At 44.4% G+C, this 22295-nt stretch overlaps 1 protein-coding gene across 1 annotated transcript in view; it reads left to right on the top strand.

The window, feature by feature from the left end:
• Positions 1–22295, top strand: part of pde2a (phosphodiesterase 2A) — a gene marked incomplete at its 5' end in the record, with an annotated part of 80710 nt that overhangs the window by 57575 nt on the left and 840 nt on the right. The window contains 12 exons of the mRNA XM_079513900.1: positions 9855–9932; positions 10772–10894; positions 12327–12397; positions 13587–13709; positions 14222–14309; positions 15889–15936; positions 17571–17645; positions 18984–19083; positions 19580–19692; positions 20727–20765; positions 20992–21098; positions 21652–22295. The exon at positions 21652–22295 is cut by the window's right edge and continues 840 nt beyond it. Coding sequence (XP_079370026.1) covers positions 9855–9932; positions 10772–10894; positions 12327–12397; positions 13587–13709; positions 14222–14309; positions 15889–15936; positions 17571–17645; positions 18984–19083; positions 19580–19692; positions 20727–20765; positions 20992–21098; positions 21652–21898 — 1212 coding nt within the window. The 3' untranslated portion in view covers positions 21899–22295. The remainder of the gene's footprint in view (positions 1–9854; positions 9933–10771; positions 10895–12326; positions 12398–13586; positions 13710–14221; positions 14310–15888; positions 15937–17570; positions 17646–18983; positions 19084–19579; positions 19693–20726; positions 20766–20991; positions 21099–21651) is intronic.

A 22295-nucleotide genomic window follows, 5' to 3' on the forward strand; every position in this document is an offset into this window, starting at 1 on the left:
TTGAGGCACATTTTCATGATTTTTCAAAAAATAGCAGACCTACAAGTTAATAGCGCGGCACCGAGTGCCGCGCTATTAACTTGTAGGTCTGCTATTTTTTGAGCTTGTAGATCTGCTAACATATAACACACCAAAAGGGGTTCCCGCCCAAGATGGGTTAAATAAAAAGCTCTTGAACCAGCCAAGTGGCAGTGTGCGGGTCTCCCTCCTTCGCCCCGAATACATTTTGAAATCACTTGCAGCAGAATATTTCTATACGGCGATATTAATACTTTTACTTTAGTGAAACACGTGAGTACGTGAGTACTCTCTCTCTCTCCCCTCTGTGAGAGTCATCTTCCAAAGATGTCGGTGCTGTGACCGATGGCATGATTATACAGCGCCTCCCATAAATGATTACAGTACAGGGCCTCCCATATAATACACTGCACTTTACCACAGATAACAGTGATATATTTCCCCGCCAGCAGAGGAGCTGCAGTACACTATAGGCTCGCAGCAGCATCGACACTGACCTTGCGTCAAAAACACCTTCCAAATGGAACAAAGAAAAGTCAACAATGTTGTTATCAAGTGTTATTTACCACCAGACGTTCCCTTCTATCTTTATAGCTACCTACTCCCACATTAATTCAAGAAGCTTTGTACTGTATTATCCAAAGGTTATATTTTCGCAGACTCTATGGAAGAATTATGCCACACTAAAAGACTTGACAGGCTATACAGTGCTGGCACCTCATTCCTCATACTAACTATAGAGGAGTTGGAAAAGACTTTGGAAAGACTTTTAAAATGACTCGTCTAAAGGACAATATTCATGGACTATAAGATTTAGCAAAGACTGGGCATTTTGCAGGGTCACTATAATCTATTTTATCTATATCTATGAATGCACCACGTCTCTGTCTGTGTGTACGTCTGTAATCCACCTAACTCCAGAACCGTTCTCCTCACCGACTTCAAAGTCCCACACACCCACAATGTTTTTTAGTTTGTTTTGTTTCACTGGACCATTCCTACATGGACCAAAGGAGAAGTTCCCAGCTCCATTATTGGTTTTGTTTAGGAACATGTTTTTCACCAATTTTTCCCCCCATGTTATCTATTTTTTTTTTTTGTGTGAAAAGTCATGATGAAATAGGAAGGAACAGCAATGTGCGTCCCTCCAGATGTCCATCCTTATGTCCCTATGTTTAGGGTCATAAGTCCCATACACCCACAATGTTTTTGTTTTTTTTCACATGGACCAAAGGAAAAGTTCCCAGCTCCATTATTGTCTTTTAATATGTTTAAAATAATACCCACGTTTTTCACCGATTTTGCCCCCCGTGTTATCTATTTTTCTTTTCGTTCTTTCTTTCTTTTTTTCCTTTTTTGTGTGAAAAGTCATGATGAAATATTGAAGAAGAGTTTCTCAAGTTGCTGTACTTGTGACTAAAAGGACGTTTAGTCTTCTAGGGATATGCATAAATATTTTCACGATTTTTCAAAAATAGCAGATCTACAAGTTCATAGCGCGCCACTCGGTGGCGCGTTATGAACTTGTAGATCTCCTATTTTTCAATAGCTAAAGCATAACATAATGCTAACACCAAAAGGGGTTCCCGCCCAAAATGTGTTAAGTGGTTAAATGTATGAAAAATTAAAAATACACATTTTTAGGAATCCCAACATACACTGATGATAGTGCTGTCAAACAGCTTAATGTCTAAAAATAAGTTCTTGGCCTGAAAAACCTTGAAGTGAGAGAGCAATGTAATAGAGCAGAATTTTAATTCACACACACACACACACACACACACAAACACACACACACACACACACACACACACACACACACACACACACACACACACACACACACACACACACACACACACACACACACACACACACACACACACACACACCTCAGGTGTGTGTGTGTTATTACCCCAGGACACGTAATGAATGATGTTGATTATGATACTTTAATATATTGATCAATAATTAAATACATGAATACAAAACAAGCCATTGTGTCTCATACAAGAGTCACATTGTCAGCATACATAGATAATTGGTAAGTTTTTAAAAAACAGATTTAAATGCTACTGCTTAGATTACATATACCGTTGTCACCGTACAATATCTCTTATATAATACACCTGGTTATATTTACAGTTCATCTTCCATGGTAGCGAATCATCTGTTAACGCCTTCTATAAGGGCCTAAAAGGGACCCAGACTGTGACAGATGAAGAGATCTCCACACATTCCACATATGCAGGCATGGTACATGTGGGCCTAAAAGGGACACAGGCTGTGACAGATGAAGTGACTGAGAACCAGATTTCCACAAAGTCCACATATCCAGTTCAACGGGGGACAGGCAGACAAGCAGAATGGTACAGAGGGCACACTGACAGACCGATGGGCCGCGCTGCGGGTGTGGCATAGCCTTTTGGGAATGCATTCCCAACTCAGATCTCTCCCGACCTGCGTCGTACCCGAGGCTGACTGGTGGGGCTTCTAATATCAGTGAGTCCTTTTCAAAACGCATCCCCTTCGGCATCTTATCTTCCGACCGTCGAATCGCCCAGTGGTCGTTCCAGTTGGTCACGTGGTACAGCTCGGGCTCGTCCGCCAGTGCGTTGACGACGAAGTAGAACTCGGTGTTGTACCGGTTCTCTCTGGCGTGTTTGAGTTCGTTGTGAGACGCGACGAATCTGGCCCGATGATAGCGGACCTCCTTGGTTGCTTTGACCTCGATGTACTGAGTCCCTCCGGCGCTGTGGACCACCATGATGTCGTAGGGCAGACGCGATTCCTGTCCGCTGTTCATCCAGGTGACCGTGGCGCTGTCGCCGTAGAGCGACTTCAGATACAGCCAGGCCCATTCCTCTCCCCGTCTGCCAACGTCACTCTCCTTCAGCGTGTCCTGTAAAATGCACCTTGTATCCATCTTTTTCAAATTGAACATTGTGCGTACGGTGTCAGGTGATCCATGTCCATTAAATGGACGTCCATGTTTAGTGTCAGGTGATCTATGTCCATTCAATGTATGTCCATGTTTAGTGTCAGGCACCATGAACCTTGAGATTAGATGGTTTTGCAAATGGGTTCCCGGATTGGGTGGCATGTTGCTCTCAGTACTGTGTCTACTCCTCCTTCAGTTGATGAGATTAAATGAAGTGAAATGATCTGTTGACAGTTTGACACTTCATCTTTTATGCCATCAGTCATGATGATGTCACGCTAGGCCCGTTGCTATGTCAACAAACACACACGTGTCACACATGTCAACAAACACACACGTGTCACACATGTCAACAAATACACTGTTTTAGTTTATTACCATAGCAACCACTGTTTTACCTTAGCAACCATTCACCTTCAACAAACACAGTTTATTTGTTTACCATAGCAACCCCTGTTTTACCTTGGCAACCATCCATTTTACCTTAACAACCACCGCTTTTACCCTAGCAACCGAATATTTAGACACTAGCAACCAACTATTACACCCTAGCAACAGCTAATTGGGACCCTAACAACCACTGTTTTACCATAGCAACCACATATTAGACCCTAGCAACCACTGTTTTACCATAGCAACCAATAGTTTTACCCTAGCAACCGCATATTAGACCCTAGCAACCGACTATTAGTGCATAGCAACCAACAGTTTTACCCTAGCAACCGCATATTAGACCCTAGCAACGGACTATTAGTCCATAGCAACCAACAGTTGTACCCTAGCAACCGACCGTTGGTCCATAGCAACCACCTGTTGACCATAACAACCACATATTAGACACTAGCAACCGACTATTGGTACATAGTAATCACATGTTGACCCTAGCAACCACCAATTAGATCCTAGCAACCGGCTATTGGTCCATAGCAACCACCATGTCAGTGGTTCTCACATTTTCATGTCAAGGACCCCCAGAATGATATGTATTTGGCCGTGGACCCCCATCTCAAAATATGTTGTTCCATGGACCCCCAGAAGCAAAGATTTGAGTTAAAATGTTCGCTCTGAAATAATATAAATATTCAAAGATCTGCACCACATTTTAACGATTGTTCAAAAATAGCAGATCTACAAGATCTATGACCTTGTAGATCTGCTATTTTCAAAAGATAAAGTAAAACATAATGCTTAAAACACCAAAAGGCGTTCCCGTCCAGATTGTGTTTCTCAAGTTGCTGTACTTCAATATATTTTGCCCCTGTTTTACCCTAGCAACCATCCTTTTCACCTTAACAACCACCGCTTTTACCCTAGCAACCGAATATTTAGACCCTAGCAACCAACTATTACACCCTAGCAACAGCTAATTGGTACCCTAACAACCACTGTTTTACCATAGCAACCAACAGTTTTACCCTAGCAACCGCTTATTAGACCCTAGCAACCGACCATTGTATGTATTGGACACACACAGCAACCGATGAATTGGCTAATTTGGGCCCTGGGCAGAAGCTTTTGTGCTGCTTCTGGACAACGGTGTATCCCACCGACTCAAGGTTGGGCCTGAGTGTTTAAGTGGTTAAATGTATGAAAATTTGAAAATACACATTTTTAGAATCCCAACATACACTGATGATAGTGCTGTCAAACAGCTTAATGTCTAAAATAGGTTCTTGGCCTGAAAAACCTTGAAGTGAGAGAGCAACGTAATAGAGCAGAATTTTAACTCACACACACACACACACACACACACACACACACACACACACACACACACACACACACACACACACACACACACACACACACACACACCTCAGGTGTGTGTGTGTTATTACCCCAGGACACGTAATGAATTATGTTGATTATGATACTTTAATATATTGATCAATTAAATACATGAATACAAAACAAGCCATTGTGTCTCATACAAGAGTCACATTGTCAGCATACATAGATATTGGTAAGAAAAAACAGATGGAAATGCTACTGCTTAGATTACATACCGTTGTCACCGTACAATATCTCTTATATAATACACCTGGTTATATTTACAGTTCATCTTCCATGGTAGCGAATCATCTGTTAACGCCTTCTATAAGGGCCTAAAAGGGACCCAGACTGTGACAGATGAAGAGATCTCCACACATTCCACATATGCAGGCATGATACATGTGGGCCTAAAAGGGACACAGGCTGTGACAGATAAAGTGACTGAGAACCAGATTTCCACAAAGTCCACATATCCAGTTCAACGGGGGACAGGCAGACAAGCAGAATGGTACAGAGGGCACACTGACAGACCGATGGGCCGCGCTGCGGGTGTGGCATAGCCTTTTGGGAATGCATTCCCAACTCAGATCTCTCCCGACCTGCGTCGTACCCGAGGCTGACTGGTGGGGCTTCTAATATCAGTGAGTCCTTTTCAAAACGCATCCCCTTCGGCATCTTATCTTCCGACCGTCGAATCGCCCAGTGGTCGTTCCAGTTGGTCACGTGGTACAGCTCGGGCTCGTCCGCCAGTGCGTTGACGACGAAGTAGAACTCGGTGTTGTACCGGTTCTCTCTGGCGTGTTTGAGTTCGTTGTGCGACGCGACGAATCTGGCCCGATGATAGCGGACCTCCTTGGTTGCTTTGACCTCGATGTACTGAGTCCCTCCGGCGCTGTGGACCACCATGATGTCGTAGGGCAGACGCGATTCCTGTCCGCTGTTCATCCAGGTGACCGTGGCGCTGTCGCCGTAGAGCGACTTCAGATACAGCCAGGCCCATTCCTCTCCCCGTCTGCCAACGTCACTCCCCTTCAGCGTGTCCTGTAAAATGCACCTTGTATCCATCTTTTTCAAATTGAACATTGTGCGTACGGTGTCAGGTGATCCATGTCCATTAAATGGACGTCCATGTTTAGTGTCAGGTGATCTATGTCCATTCAATGTATGTCCATGTTTAGTGTCAGGCACCATGAACCTTGAGATTAGATGGTTTTGCAAATGGGTTCCCGGATTGGGTGGCATGTTGCTCTCAGTACTGTGTCTACTCCTCCTTCAGTTGATGAGATTAAATGAAGTGAAATGATCTGTTGACAGTTTGACACTTCATCTTTTATGCCATCAGTCATGATGATGTCACGCAAGGCCCGTTGCTATGTCAACAAACACACACGTGTCACACATGTCAACAAACACACACGTGTCACACATGTCAACAAACACACTGTTTTAGTTTATTACCATAGCAACCACTGTTTTACCTTAGCAACCATTCACCTTCAACAAACACAGTTTATTTGTTTACCATAGCAACCCCTGTTTTACCTTGGCAACCATCCATTTTACCTTAACAACCACCGCTTTTACCCTAGCAACCGAATATTTAGACACTAGCAACCAACTATTACACCCTAGCAACAGCTAATTGGGACCCTAACAACCACTGTTTTACCATAGCAACCACATATTAGACCCTAGCAACCACTGTTTTACCATAGCAACCAATAGTTTTACCCTAGCAACCGCATATTAGACCCTAGCAACCGACTATTAGTGCATAGCAACCAACAGTTTTACCCTAGCAACCGCATATTAGACCCTAGCAACGGACTATTAGTCCATAGCAACCAACAGTTGTACCCTAGCAACCGACCGTTGGTCCATAGCAACCACCTGTTGACCATAACAACCACATATTAGACACTAGCAACCGACTATTGGTACATAGTAATCACATGTTGACCCTAGCAACCACCAATTAGATCCTAGCAACCGACTATTGGTCCATAGCAACCAGCTGTTGACCATAGCAACCGCATATTAGACCCTAGCAACCCAAATGTTGACCCTAGCAACCGACTATTGGTCCATAGCAACCACCTGTTGACCATAGCAACCGCATATTAGACCCTAGCAACCGACTATTGGTCCATAGCAACCACATGTTGACCCTAGCAACCACATGTTGACCCTAGCAACCACCAATTAGACCCTAGCAACCGACTATTGGTCCATAGCAACCAACAGTTTAACCCTAGCAACCGCATATTAGACCCTAGCAACCGGCTATTGGTCCATAGCAACCACCATGTCAGTGGTTCTCACATTTTCATGTCAAGGACCCCCAGAATGATATGTATTTGGCCGTGGACCCCCATCTCAAAATATGTTGTTCCATGGACCCCCAGAAGCAAAGATTTGAGTTAAAATGTTCGCTCTGAAATAATATAAATATTCAAAGATCTGCACCACATTTTAACGATTGTTCAAAAATAGCAGATCTACAAGATCTATGACCTTGTAGATCTGCTATTTTCAAAAGATAAAGTAAAACATAATGCTTAAAACACCAAAAGGCGTTCCCGTCCAGATTGTGTTTCTCAAGTTGCTGTACTTCAATATATTTTGCCCCTGTTTTACCCTAGCAACCATCCTTTTCACCTTAACAACCACCGCTTTTACCCTAGCAACCGAATATTTAGACCCTAGCAACCAACTATTACACCCTAGCAACAGCTAATTGGTACCCTAACAACCACTGTTTTACCATAGCAACCAACAGTTTTACCCTAGCAACCGCTTATTAGACCCTAGCAACCGACCATTGTATGTATTGGACACACACAGCAACCGATGAATTGGCTAATTTGGGCCCTGGGCAGAAGCTTTTGTGCTGCTTCTGGACAACGGTGTATCCCACCGACTCAGAGTGTTTAAGTGGTTAAATGTATGAAAAATTCAAAATACACATTTTTGGAATCCCATCATACACTGATGATAGTGCTGTCAAACAGCTTGAAGTTCTTGGCCTGAAAAACCTTGAAGTGAGAGAGCAATGTAATAGAGCAGAACTTTAATTCACACACACACACACACACACACACACACACACACACACACACACACACACACACACACACACACACACACACACACACACACACACACACACACTCACCTCAGGTGTGTGTGTGTTATTACCCCAGGACACGTAATGAATTATGTTGATTATGATACTTTAATATATTGATCAATTAAATACATGAATACAAAACAAGCCATTGTGTCTCATACAAGAGTCACATTGTCAGCATACATAGATAATTGGTAAGTTTTGAAAAAACAGATTTAAATGCTACTGCTTAGATTACATATACCGTTGTCACCGTACAATATCTCTTATATAATACACCTGGTTATATTTACAGTTCATCTTCCATGGTAGCGAATCATCTGTTAACGCCTTCTATAAGGGCCTAAAAGGGACCCAGACTGTGACAGATGAAGAGATCTCCACACATTCCACATATGCAGGCATGATACATGTGGGCCTAAAAGGGACACAGGCTGTGACAGATAAAGTGACTGAGAACCAGATTTCCACAAAGTCCACATATCCAGTTCAACGGGGGACAGGCAGACAAGCAGAATGGTACAGAGTTTACATTGACAGACCGACGGGCCGCGCTGCGGGTGTGGCATAGCCTTTTGGGAATGCATTCCCAACTCAGATCTCTCCCGACCTGCGTCGTACCCGAGGCTGACTGGTGGGGCTTCTAATATCAGTGAGTCCTTTTCAAAACGCATCCCCTTCGGCATCTTATCTTCCGACCGTCGAATCGCCCAGTGGTCGTTCCAGTTGGTCACGTGGTACAGCTCGGGCTCGTCCGCCAGTGCGTTGACGACGAAGTAGAACTCGGTGTTGTACCGGTTCTCTCTGGCGTGTTTGAGTTCGTTGTGCGACGCGACGAATCTGGCCCGATGATAGCGGACCTCCTTGGTTGCTTTGACCTCGATGTACTGAGTCCCTCCGGCGCTGTGGACCACCATGATGTCGTAGGGCCGACGCGATTCCTGTCCGCTGTTCATCCAGGTGACCGTGGCGCTGTCGCCATAGAGCGACTTCAGATACAGCCAGGCCCATTCCTCTCCCCGTCTGCCAACGTCACTCCCCTTCAGCGTGTCCTGTAAAATGCACCTTGTATCCATCTTTTTCAAATTGAACATTGTGCGTACGGTGTCAGGTGATCCATGTCCATTAAATGGACGCCCATGTCGGGTGTCAGGTGATCCATGTCCATTCAATGTATGTCCATGTTTAGTGTCAGGCACCATGAACCTTGAGATTAGATGGTTTTGCAAATGGGTTCCCGGATTGGGTGGCATGTTGCTCTCAGTACTGTGTCTACTCCTCCTTCAGATGATGAGATTAAATGAAGTGAAATGATCTGTTGACAGTTTGACACTTCATCTTTTATGCCATCAGTCATGATGATGTCACGCAAGGCCCGTTGCTATGTCAACAAACACACACGTGTCACACATGTCAACAAACACACACGTGTCACACATGTCAACAAACACACTGTTTTAGTTGTTTACCATAGCAACCCCTGTTTTACCCTAGCAACCATCCATTTCACCTTAACAACCACCGCTTTTACCCTAGCAACCAACTATTACACCCTAGCAACAGCTAATTTAATTGGTACCCTAACAACCACTGTTTTACCATAGCAACCAATAGTTTTACCCTAGCAACTGCATATTAGACCCTAGCAACCGACCATTGTATGTACTGGACACACACAGCAACCGATGAATTGGCTAATTTGGGCCCTGGGCAGAAGCTTTTGTGCTGCTTCTGGACAACGGTGTATCCCACCGACTCAAGGTTGGGCACTGCACCCCCTGTGGGGGTGTGGAACGCTTGTGTCGAATTTGAAGTCGGTGGGGCGAACGATTCTCGAGTTACGTGGATTACAGTCGTACACACACACTCACAGAGACCTGGTGCATTTATCGATAGATGAGCTCCATCAACTTAATGAAGTAATTGCTGGCTCTTGGTGTTTGATATTATGGTAGAGTTGATGGTCATGTTCTCATTGTGTCATCCACGCAGTCTCTGCTCTACAAGCAGGTTCACGAGGCTCAGTTCAGATCCCACCTGGCCAACGAGATGATGATGTACCACATGAAGGTAACGCACGCACGCACACACACCCCCTGGGCGCGTTCCTGTGGGTCTGGATGTCCCCCACACGGACCCCGGGGACCCCCACACGGTAACTCTGTCATTTTTTTACCGTTTCGGACGTGGGGCGGCTCGTCGGATCCGGGCCGACTCCCTGGATGCGTTCCTGGCGGGCATGATGTACCGGGGACCCCCACACGGTCATGATAGCATGTTAGCATGATAGCATAGCATGTGGGGACCCCCACACGGTAACTCTCTCATTTTTGGACCGTTTCGGACGTGGGGCAGCTCGTCGGAACCGGGCCGACTCCCTGGGTATAGCATGTTAGCATGCTATCATGTTACCATAGCATGTTAGCATGTTAGCATGCTAGCATAGCATGATAGCATAGCATGTTAGCATAGCATGTAATGCTAACATGTTAGCTTAGCATGTTAGCATAGTATGTTATCATAGCATGGAAACTGTCATTTTTGTACCGTTTCGGACGGGGTGGCTCGTCGGAACCGGGCCAACTCCCTGGGTGTGTTCCTGGCGGTCATGATGTTCCGGGGACCCCCACACGGTCATGATAGCATGTTAGCGCATATAGCAGATCTGCATCGAATCCACTGGAAAACATAAAAGAAAAAAATTACAGTTTTGGAAATGGACATGGTTTCTGCCTGACAAGCAACAACATAATGTTACTGTTAATTTGTTCTAGTTGTAGGGTTTTAAGTGTGTGTGTGTGTGTGTGTGTGTGTGTGTGTGTGTGTGTGTGTGTGTGCGTGTGCGTGTGCACGCGCATGCGTGCGTGTGTGCGTGCGTGCGTGCGTGCGTGCGTGCGCCCATGCTTCAGGTATCGGAGGAGGAAGTCACTAAGCTGCTGGTCACGGGGGTTGAACCAGTGATAGAGATCCATCCATGTTTCGCTGAGTTCACATACACGCCTCGATCCCTGCCCGATGACACCACACCCATGGTACAGTGAGAGAGAGAGAGAGAGAGAGAGAGAGATGCATGGGGCTAAAAGCAGGGGTCTTCAAAGGTCTTCAAAGGACCCCCTAGCTGAGAGAGAGATGAAGCAGTAGGCCAGTCAAAGATTTGACCCAAAAGAAATTGCAATAGTAATTGTTCAAGGTTGTTCTTATGATCCTTAGGATCATCCAAATAACATATTAAATCACACCCGTGTGAAGTGAGGGGCGCTCTTATCATCTTACAACATTATTTACAACATAATGTTTGTTTAAAGCAACGGGTGCTAATGTCTGTTTAAAGGGGAAAACCACCCATTTTCAACATTTTACTATGTCATTAATATACCTTAGAGCTGTTGTGTGGAAATAATAAAAAAGTCCCCCCATTCTGTGTTTCCTAGAACTGTAATTATGAAAAAAATCATTAACATGGTGAAACACATCTTGATGACATCATCAAGATGTGTTTCACCATGTTAATGATTTTTTTCAGACCTCTAGTTCTAGGAAACACAGAATGGGGGGACTTTTTTATTATTTCCACACAACAGCTCTAAGGTATATTAATGACATAGTAAAATGTTGAAAATGAGTGGAATGCCCCTTTAAGTCCTCAAAACAAACATTAGATTTCTCTTTATCGTCTATGGCGTTTTCTTAAACAAACATTGTTGAAAAACAAACATTAAAGCCATATATAGGAGGGGCTAGCGCACCCCAAAAATAGATTCTTATATACATTGTGGATCATGGTAAATTCAGGGGTTGAAAGTTGGGGTACCATTAACCCATTTTGGGCGGGAACCCCTTTTGGTGTTTTAAACATTATGTTATAATTTAGCTATTGAAAAATAGCAGATCTACAAGCTCATAGCGCGCCACCGAGTGGCGCGCTACGAGCTTGTAGGTCTGCTAAAAAAAAATTAATCGTGAAAATATTTATTTCAGAAAACTGGAGGATTTAGAAGAATGTTTTAAATAAATGGGCCTAAATGGGTTATAAAACCTATATAAGGCAAAAATGTCAAATTTGAATTATGCTTCAAGTAGCATGTGACATGTCAAACTAGGGGTTATGCATTCGTTTTGCACGGAAAACACTCAATTTGGCCTTAGCCACTTGCCCAAATGTGACGACATCATCACATTTGTGAAGACGGCAACCAGTTAGTTGAGAGAGAAATGGAGCAGGGTTTCCCAGCTACATATTGTAGGCTTTTTGAGTGGTGCAAACCACTCCAACAACTGGCTTTGTACCCGTGTACCCGTGTACCCGTGTTTGTTCGTACCAAAAAAACGAGCATGGTTGCTATTAGTATGTGACGTCACTGACACTATAACAATAAATGTGTAGTTGCACCACTCAGTTCACACAGGTGTGATTTTTATTAATTATATGGGTAATCGTGACGTGGTTGTGATGTCTCTCCTCAGGGTATTATCAGCATGTGTGAAGACATGGGCTTCATAAACACCTACAAGATCGACATCAACACTCTGGCCAGGTCTGTCTGTCTGTCTGTCTGTCTGTCTGTCTGTCTGTCTGTCTGTCTGTCTGTCTGTCTGTCTGTCTGTCTGTCTGTCTGTCTGTCTGTCTGTCTGTCTGTCTGTCTCATTACATAGACTCTGATCACAGTAAAACCCACAATGTTCAGCCATCTGTTCACTTCACTTACTGTATATCCTCAGTGTGGATTCATCCCCTTACTCTGTGTTTGTGGTGGTAGTGACAGTAGTGGTGACATTAGTGTGGTGTTTGTGGTGTGGTGACAGCAGTGTGGTGGTGACAGTAGTGTGGTGTTTGTGGTGTGGTGACAGCAGTGTGGTGGTGACAGTAGTGTGGTGTTTGTGGTGTGGTGACAGCAGTGTGGTGATGACATTAGTGTGGTGTTTGTGGTGAGGTGACAGCAGTGTGGTGGTGACAGTAGTGGTGACATTAGTGTGGTGTTTGTGGTGTGGTGACAGCAGTGTGGTGGTAGTGACAGTAGTGGTGACATTAGTGTGGTGTTTGTGGTGTGGTGACAGCAGTGTGGTGGTAGTGACAGTAGAGGTGACATTAGTGTGGTGTTTGTGGTGTGGTGACAGCAGTGTGGTGGTGGTAGTGACAGCAGTGGTGACATTAGTGTGGTGTTTGTGGTGTGGTGACAGCAGTGTGGTGGTGACATTAGTGTGGTGTTTGTGGTGTGGTGACAGCAGTGTGGTGGTGACAGTAGTGTGGTGTCTGTGGTGACAGCAGTGTGGTGGTGTCATTAGTGTGGTGTTTGTGGTGTGGTGACAGCAGTGTGGTGGTGGTGACAGTAGTGGTGACATTAGTGTGGTGTTTGTGGTGTGGTGACAGCAGTGTGGTGGTGGTGACAGTAGTGGTGACATTAGTGTGGTGTTTGTGGTGTGGTGACAGCAGTGTGGTAGTGACAGTAGTGGTGACATTAGTGTGGTGTTTGTGGTGTGGTGACAGCAGTGTGGTGGTGACAGTAGTGGTGACATTAGTGTGGTGTTTGTGGTGTGGTGACAGCAGTGTGGTGGTGGTGACAGTAGTGGTGACATTAGTGTGGTGTTTGTGGTGTGGTGACAGCAGTGTGGTGGTAGTGACAGTAGTGGTGACATTAGTGTGGTGTTTGTGGCGGTGACAGGCAGGTTCTGTGTGGTGGCGACAGTAGTGTGGTGGTGACATTTGTGTGGTGTTTGTGGTGACAGGTTCTGTCTGATGGTGAAGAAAGGCTACAGGGACCCTCCGTACCACAACTGGATGCACGCCTTCTCTGTCTCACACTTCTGCTACCTGATGTACAAGAACCTGAAGCTGACCAACTACCTGCAGTAAGTACACTGTACTTCTGATATACCTGATGTACAAGAACCTGAAGCTGACCAACTACCTGCAGTAAGTACACTGTACTTCTGATATACCTGATGTACAAGAACCTGAAGCTGTCCAACTACCTGCAGTAAGTACACTGTACTTCTGCTACCTGAAGTACAAGAACTTAGGACTCAAGAGTTAAAGATTTATAAGGGTCCATTTGTTTACCTACTCTCTATCATTTAGCTGAGGACCACCTGGAACCCCCTCAAGGACCACTGGTTGAAAACCACTAGGCTAAAATATTGATAAAGGGCTCTATTTTCGTCCATGCTAAACCCCTTATCCCTAAACTACTTTCCAATCTACAAGCTGGAGATAAATATAGCAGCTGGTAATTCATTGATAATTGATCAATTCTTGTTTTAAACTTTTCCTTCCCTTGCTCTCTCTCTCTCTCTCTCTCTCTCTCTCTCTCTCTCTCTCTCTCTCTCTCTCTCTCTCTCTCTCTCTCTCTCTCTCTCTCCAGGGACATAGAGATCTTTGCCCTCTTCGTGTCGTGTATGTGTCACGACCTGGACCACCGCGGCACCAACAACTCCTTCCAGGTGGCCTCGGTGAGAGAACGAGAAGCCTTTATTTGATTGTGTTTAGCACAGTTTCTGGATCCCCACATAGCAGTTGGACAGATTAGAGCAGTGGTTTTCAACCCTTTTCATGTCAAGGTCCATTTTCTATTTGGCATTTGAGCCACGGATCACCATTTGTGATCACAATTAGCCTCTCGGACCCAAGACTTATGGAATATTTTGTATGCTGTATTGATGTTGGTAAAATGATTGGTTGGGTAATTAATCCCACGCGAATTAGGTTTCATTTGTACGATAAAAATGTCATTAAACTCGATCACTTTTACACTGCACTGTATGCACACTGCACAAGTTAATAGTTAATTAGGACACTTCTTCAGTAGGTATACTGTACAATTGGGGGGGAGGCTCACACTGTCTTTGTAGTAGTATACTGTCTGCAACTTACCTACTCGGTAGGTATAAATGGTAAATGGTGCATTTATATAGCGCCTTTATCCAAGGCACTTTACAGAGATTGTGCATTACATTCACCCATTCACACACACATACATACACCGATGGCAGCGGAAACCATGCAAGGCACCAACTAGCACATCGGGAGCAATTAGGGGTTCAGTGTCTTGCTCAAGGACACTTCGACAGTAACTCTGCGGGAGCCCGGGTTCGAACTGGCAACCTTACGGTTACCATCCAGGCACTCTACCCCTGAGCCACCGCCGGTATGTTGCAGACAGTATCTCACCCTAACCCTAAAACAATACGGGAGAAGCCCCCTGCTACAGCTTTGCTGGGAGCCTCCAGATTGTTAAATCCGCCACTGTACTGAACAGACACTATATAGCTATAAGAAAATGCAACACTGGTCTCTAAACTGCCTCCCCCTGGCCAGCCGGGGCGCCTGATGGAGGGGAAAGGAACTGGTCGGAATAACGTGTTCCTTCCACGCGCTACGTCCGGCCGGGGAAACTCCCCCCTGTCAGGTGAAAAGAAGCAGCTGGGACTACAATAGAAGGAAGCATGAGGTCAGTCCTCTGCCCCCCCGAGGTTGGCAGAGGAAGTGTAGCGCCCAGGATTACATTAGATAATTGACACTGGGTGAACAAAAATTTGTGAACCTTCAAATCAATATTAAACTGTTTCTCCCAAAACAAAGGTGAACCAGGCTCTCGTGTTAATATGTATTTTTGTATTTTCATCAACGAAGGACTGTCTTCCATGTGTGTTACTATGGGATATGCCTTGATTGAATAAAGAAGGACTTTGCCTGGATATCGCGACTCACTTCATGCTATATTAAGGAAAATAAGGTTATAATCCACGGACCTGTTTAAGGAAAGATTCCACAAAGTGGTGCCGTTCCCGGTGTTTTTGGTGCATTTTTGCAACCCTAACCCTAGTGTTGATGCGTTGATTCATGATGACAATTTGTATGTATTCGATGTATTACCATGTCTTTTGTTCCTGCTTACTGTAAATCGCTCTGGATTAAGAGCGTCTGATGAATTCCTAAAGAGTGTGTGTGTGTGTGCGTGTGCGTGTGCGTGTGCGTGTGCGCGTGCGTGTGTGTGTGCGCGCGTGTGTGTCCTCTCCTCTTTATTCTCAGCAATCTGTCCTGGCTGCTCTGTACAGCTCAGAGGGATCAGTAATGGAGGTAAACCCACACCCATTTCAACAACGACAACACTTAAGTGACTCAACCACATTTTCAACCCTGGTTCCTTTTTGTTTAGCATGTCATCATAGGCTAAATCAGTGGTTTTACCTTTTCCATATCAAGGTCCATTGTTTATTCAGCATTTGAGCCTCGGAACCACCATTTGACGGGTGCAGTACTTAGTTTAGACAGTTTTTGGTTTAGACTAGTCATTGGTTAGACCAGTCATTAGTCCTACAACTACAACCTATCTCAAACCCTCACCCTAAACCTAACCTCCCACGGGGCAGCACACCTAAACCTAACCTTAACCCATGTCTAACCAATGACTAGTCTAAACTAAGTATGCACCCCCCATTGGACGTCATGTCATTTAGCCACTCAGACCCAAAACTAAAGAATATTTTGTTGTGGAATACGATTTTGTTCACAATTCCATGCTGCATTTATGTTGGTACCATTAGGAGAGATAACAGGCAAACTTTGTAAACATTTTTGAATAGTAAAAAGATCTACAAGTGTCGATGTAAATCGGCTTGAACTATTAAAAAAATATTTTCAAAATAGTAAAAAAAGAAAAGAAAAAAAATAGTTTAGGGATAATGGGTTTAGCATGGACGGAAATAGAGCCCAAAAAGCCTAAAAATAGCAGCTTCTGTAGTTGGTTGGACGTTTGGATGGTTGTGACCACTAGGGGGCGATGTTAGCTCGTGCATTTCCAGCATTGTACTGTACTGATAATGGTACACATGTGGAGGCGTTGTGAGTTTGTAGATCAGCTATTATGCGGAATTAATTGTTTGGTGTAGAGGGGAAAATGAGCAAACCATGCACCAAAGGTCTAGTTAATTAAGTATTGACGGTTTAAGTGGTTAACTAATGCAGTTGTACAATAATTTAGCGATCTACAAGCTCAAGACATTTGAATTATTGTTTTTTGCTTTACTTTTTTCCTTTAATTAATGACATGCCACAATAGCTCAATTCATTCTACACTTTGCTGCACTATGGCTCGATATTTCTCAACAAACAAGTAACTAAGTAGGCTACATTTACTTAATTTTGAGGTATTTGTACTTAACTTGAGAATGTCCAATTTCCAATGCTATATTGTACTTTTACTCCACTACATTTACGGTATTTGAAAACTATAGTAGCCTACTAGTTACTTTGTAGATTTTGATTATTATTACAAAATATACATAGGCTAAATCACTTCAGCCCTATATACATTTTGGCCATTTGAAAATAGCCGATCCTACAAGCACACAATTTCAAAAGATTGTATACAGTTGAAAACTTGAAATGGGAAATTCTGCATAAAGCATACTTTCAACTTTTGATTGGCCTACTTTAAGTACATTTTGATGTCAATACCCTTATACTTTTACTAAAGAACATTTTTAATTCCGGACTTTTACTTCTAACATTGTAGTGTTTCTGCATTGCAGTAATGACACTTTTAATGATGTAAAACAACGCATGCAGAGACACCACTTTGCCATCCTGAACACTCACGGCTGACCTGTCTGTCTGTCTGTCTGTCTGTCTGTCTGTCTGTCTGTCTGTCTGTCTGTCTGTCTGTCTGTCTGTCTGTCTGTCTGTCTGTCTGTCTGTCTGTCTCCACACAGAGACACCACTTCGCCCAGGCCATCGCCATCCTGAACACTCACGGCTGCAACATCTTTGAAAAGTTCTCGCGGAAGGTGTGTCTGTGGCCCTTAATTCACACAATTACACGTCCATCTCTCTTTATCAGCGGTCTGTGGCCCTTCACACAGTTACACGTCCATCTCTCTTTATCAGCTGTCTGTGGCCCTTCACACAGTTACACGTCCATCTCTCTTTATCAGCGGTCTGTGGCCCTTCACACAATTACACGTCCATCTCTCTTTATCAGCGGTCTGTGGCCCTTCACACAATTACACGTCCATCTCTCTTTATCAGCGGTCTGTGGCCCTTCACACAATTACACGTCCATCTCTCTTTATCAGCGGTCTGTGGCCCTTCACACAATTACACGTCCGTCTCTCTTTATCAGCGGTCTGTGGCCCTTCACACAATTACACGTCCGTCTCTCTTTATCAGCTGTCTGTGGCCCTTAATTCACACAATTACACGTCCATCTCTCTTTATCAGCTGTCTGTGGCCCTTCACACAATTACACGTCCATCTCTCTTTATCAGCTGTCTGTGGCCCTTAATTCACACAATTACACGTCCATCTCTCTTTATCAGCTGTCTGTGGCCCTTAATTCACACAATTACACGTCCATCTCTCTTTATCAGCGGTCTGTGGCCCTTCACACAGTTACACGTCCATCTCTCTTTATCAGCTGTCTGTGGCCCTTCACACAGTTACACGTCCATCTCTCTTTATCAGCTGTCTGTGGCCCTTCACACAGTTACACGTCCATCTCTCTTTATCAGCTGTCTGTGGCCATTCACACAGCTATATACTGTACATCCAGCTCTCTTTGTGTTGTGGACTTTTTGTGTTATTTCATAAATGAATGCCCCGCTAGTACTTTATGGCCCCTACAGAGTTTTAACCCATTTTGACCTGAGATCAGATTCTAAAAATGTCTTCTACATCCTGACAGTTTTCTGAAAAAGCTATGTTTCTATGTCAGTCGTTCTTCGATTTTTCAAAAAATAGCAGACCTACAAGCTCGTAGCGCGCCACTCGGTGGCGTGCTATGAGCTTGTAGATCTGCTATTTTTCAATAGCTAAAGCATAACATAATGCTAACACCAAAAGGGGTTTTGTGGCAGCGGTGGCCGAACGGTTTGCGGAGCGGTCTTGATACCGGAAGGTCGCCAGTTCGTATCCCCGGACCGGCACGTTAAAATGACCACCGCTGAAGTGCCCTTGAGCAAGGCATTGAACCACTACCATGAAATGTTCTATGAGCAGGGCCTGGCTGTAAACAAGTAGCTGATGCTTAGTCCAGTTACCCTGGGTAAATATAGTAACTTTGCTTTGCTTTGCCCAAAATGGGTTAAAGTTGTCGGGGAGTCATGTGTTTTTGATGTTCATTTTAGGACTACAGTCGCATGCTGGACCTGATGAGAGACATCATTCTGGCTACGGACTTGGCTCATCACCTACGCATCTTCAAGGACCTTCAGAAGATGGCAGATGGTAGGCGACAGTGAGACACACAGGCTGTGTCTGAAATAGATGATTATTCTATATTTAGAATATTTATATCGTTCTCAGCTTAGATAGCTAGCATTTATTTGACTAGAGTTTGTGACTAGAATTTTCAAAAGCATGTATGAAAAAAACTAATCTAATAAACTATAATTACTAAAATAATAGTCCACCCAGTTAATTAGGCATCCCTGTCTCATACTGATTACCGACACAAAATGCCAGGTGTCTGGGCATTAGTTGCTCTCTGCCGCCATCTAATGGTGACGGCATAGAATGAAGTGGTTCCGTGACATTTAGGACTTCTGACCATGTCTATTACAATGTTAGCTTGCTGTAAAAATAGATTTAATGTGTGTGTGTGTGTGTGTGTGTGTGTGTGTGTGTGTGTGTGTGTGTGTGTGTGTGTGTGTGTGTGTGTGTGTGTGTGTGTGTGTGTGTGTGTGTGTGTGCCTGTGTGCATGCGTGCGTGCGTGTTTTTCAGATGGTTACGACGTAAAGAATCAGAATCACCGGACGATGCTGCTGTGTCTGCTGATGACATCATGTGACCTGTCGGACCAGACCAAAGGATGGAAGACCACCCGCAAGATCGCTGTCAGTTAACCTATTCAGGCCTGTCGTCGAAATTAAAAAAAAAAGTTTTCTAAATCATGACAATTTTCTGAAAGATTTGAGGCACATTTTAACGATTTTTCAAAAATAGCAGACCTACAAGTTCATAGCGCGCCACTCGGTGGCGCGCTATGAGCTTGTAGATCTGCTATTTTTCAATAGCTAAATTATAACATAATGTTTAAAACACCAAAAGGGGTAAAAACCCAGAATGGGTTAACCTCATTTAGGCCTGAGCTCCATTTTACAAAATGTGTTCTAAATCCTGACCGTTTTCTGAAAAATGTTTTCTATGTCAGTGGTTCTCAAACATTTTCATGTCAAGGACCCCCAAAAATATATGAAATTGGCCGTCGACCCCTCCATCTGAAAACATGTTCCAAAGATTTGAGTTAAAAACGTTAGCTCTGAAAGAATATATATTCCAACTTTGCACCACATTTTCACGATTTTTCTAAAATAGCAGACCTACGAGCTTGGAGCCACTCCTATGAGCCACTCCCAGGAAATAATTCCCAATGCAAGTATTTATTTAAAGACCTTTTAAGCGTCGTACAAAGCCAACTCGAGTCGTGACAAATCATGACAACAAACACAATATAATATCTTTCTAATTATTTGTTCGGCCCAAAAAATTGTGTTTGTTGTCATGATTTGTCACAACTGGACAAAACGCTTAAAAGGTCTTTAAAAATAAATACTTTTTTGAAAAGTCTATGAGGAAAATGAACCAGGAATTATTTTCCGGGTCTCTCGAGGGGGCGGGACTACGACGCTCTATAGTGGTGATCCTAAAAAGAAATCACGGAATAGCATCTCTTTGGTTCAGCTGTGTTTTCTGTCAGTTCCGTTCATACAGTAGTTCAGCTGTTTTTAGAATCCTGAAAAGTATTTTTTTTCTGGACATAATGATCGATGTTTACACCCGACAGAGACAATAACTTTAATATTATTATTTTGGTGGAACGTTATTATGTGCACGAGTATTGATGGACTACCGTCCTGTGTTTCTACAGGAGCTGATTTATAAGGAGTTCTTCTCTCAAGGGGATCTGGTATGTACATTGCAGTATTCACGCACAGTGACTGTATAATAAAATAATATACATATTGTCTCTGAGCCGCAAGTTGACGGTCAACCCTTACTTTGTTTCTTGTACTCTTTGTGCTTGTGTGTGTGTGTGTGTGTGTGTGTGTGTGTGTGTGTGTGTGTGTGTGTGTGTGTGTGTGTGTGTGTGTGTGTGTGTGTGCGTGTGTGTGGCTGTGTGCGTGTGCGTGCAGGAGAAGGCCATGGGGAACAGGCCCAGTGAGATGATGGACAGGGAGAAGGCCTACATCCCAGAGCTGCAGATCAGTTTCATGGAACACATCGCCATGCCCATTTACAAGTACGTACGCTTCAGTCAAAAACATTTACAAGTACGTATACGCTTCAGTCTAAAACATTTACAAGTACATAGGCTTCAGTCTAAATCATTTACAAGTACGTACGCTTCAGTCTAAAACATTTACAAGTACATAGGCTTCAGTCTAAAACATTTACAAGTACATAGGCTTCAGTCTAAAACATTTACAAGTACGTACGCTTCAGTCTAAATAATTTACAAGTACGTACGCTTCAGTCTAAATCATTTACAAGTACGTACGCTTCAGTCTAAAACATTTACAAGTTCGTACGCTTTTTAAAAATGTCAATGATTGTGTCTATAGCCAATTTGTGCGCAACGTGAGCGAAGGGACTTTTGTTTTTACCAACCTGCGCGTCCAAAGTAAAGTGATTGAAGCGACTAGACTATTTCTTTGTTGCTGGATAAGATTTTGTCCACAATTCCACGCTGTATTGATGTTGGTACAACTTGTCAGTTACTACAGTAGGCCTACATCTTTAAACATTATGCGTGTCTCACTGTCTTGTCTTGTGTGTGCTCGTCCCCGACGCAGGCTGCTGTCGGAGCTGTTCCCGGGCGCCTTGGAACTGTACGAGCGCGTGGCGTCGAACCGCGAGCAGTGGACCAAGGTGTCTCACAAGTTCACCATCCGCGGGCTGCCGAGCAACAACAGCCTGGACTTCCTTGACCAGGAGTACGAGCTGCTGCAGTCGCAGGGCGCCTTCGGGAGCGACGACCACTGCATCAACAACGGTTGCGACGGTTGCATCGACAACGGCGACGCAGGGACGAGCCAGTGAGCGAGGGAGCGAGCGAGCCATGCGTCGACGACGAGCGCCAAATTACGGAAGCTTCTCTCGCGGAGCCCCGGCGAGAGAACGGGTTTCCTCGGGCTGAGGAGGGTGCCTTTTGTTTAGTGACCTTTTTTTAGAGGGGAGGAGTCTTCCCGGAGGGAGGGATGAAGCGAGGGAGGGAGGGACACGGCGGCGATTCGGGGCGGTTTGAGTCGGACGGACGGACGGACGGACGCGCGTGGCCGGCGCGAGGGGGCTCCGGTGACGGCGAGCCCTCGTTCGGCCGTGAAAACTCCCCGGGTTGAGATGCCGCCACGGCTGCTGCTGCCTGTTTCGCGATTTTGTCTCCGGGTTCTTTGAGGGGGAAAAAAACAGCAGAAAGCAAAGCGGCTTCGTCCGTTTG

The sequence above is a fragment of the Electrona antarctica genome (assembly GCF_951216825.1).
Source record: "Electrona antarctica genome assembly, chromosome: 11".
Classification (NCBI taxonomy): domain Eukaryota; kingdom Metazoa; phylum Chordata; class Actinopteri; order Myctophiformes; family Myctophidae; genus Electrona; species Electrona antarctica.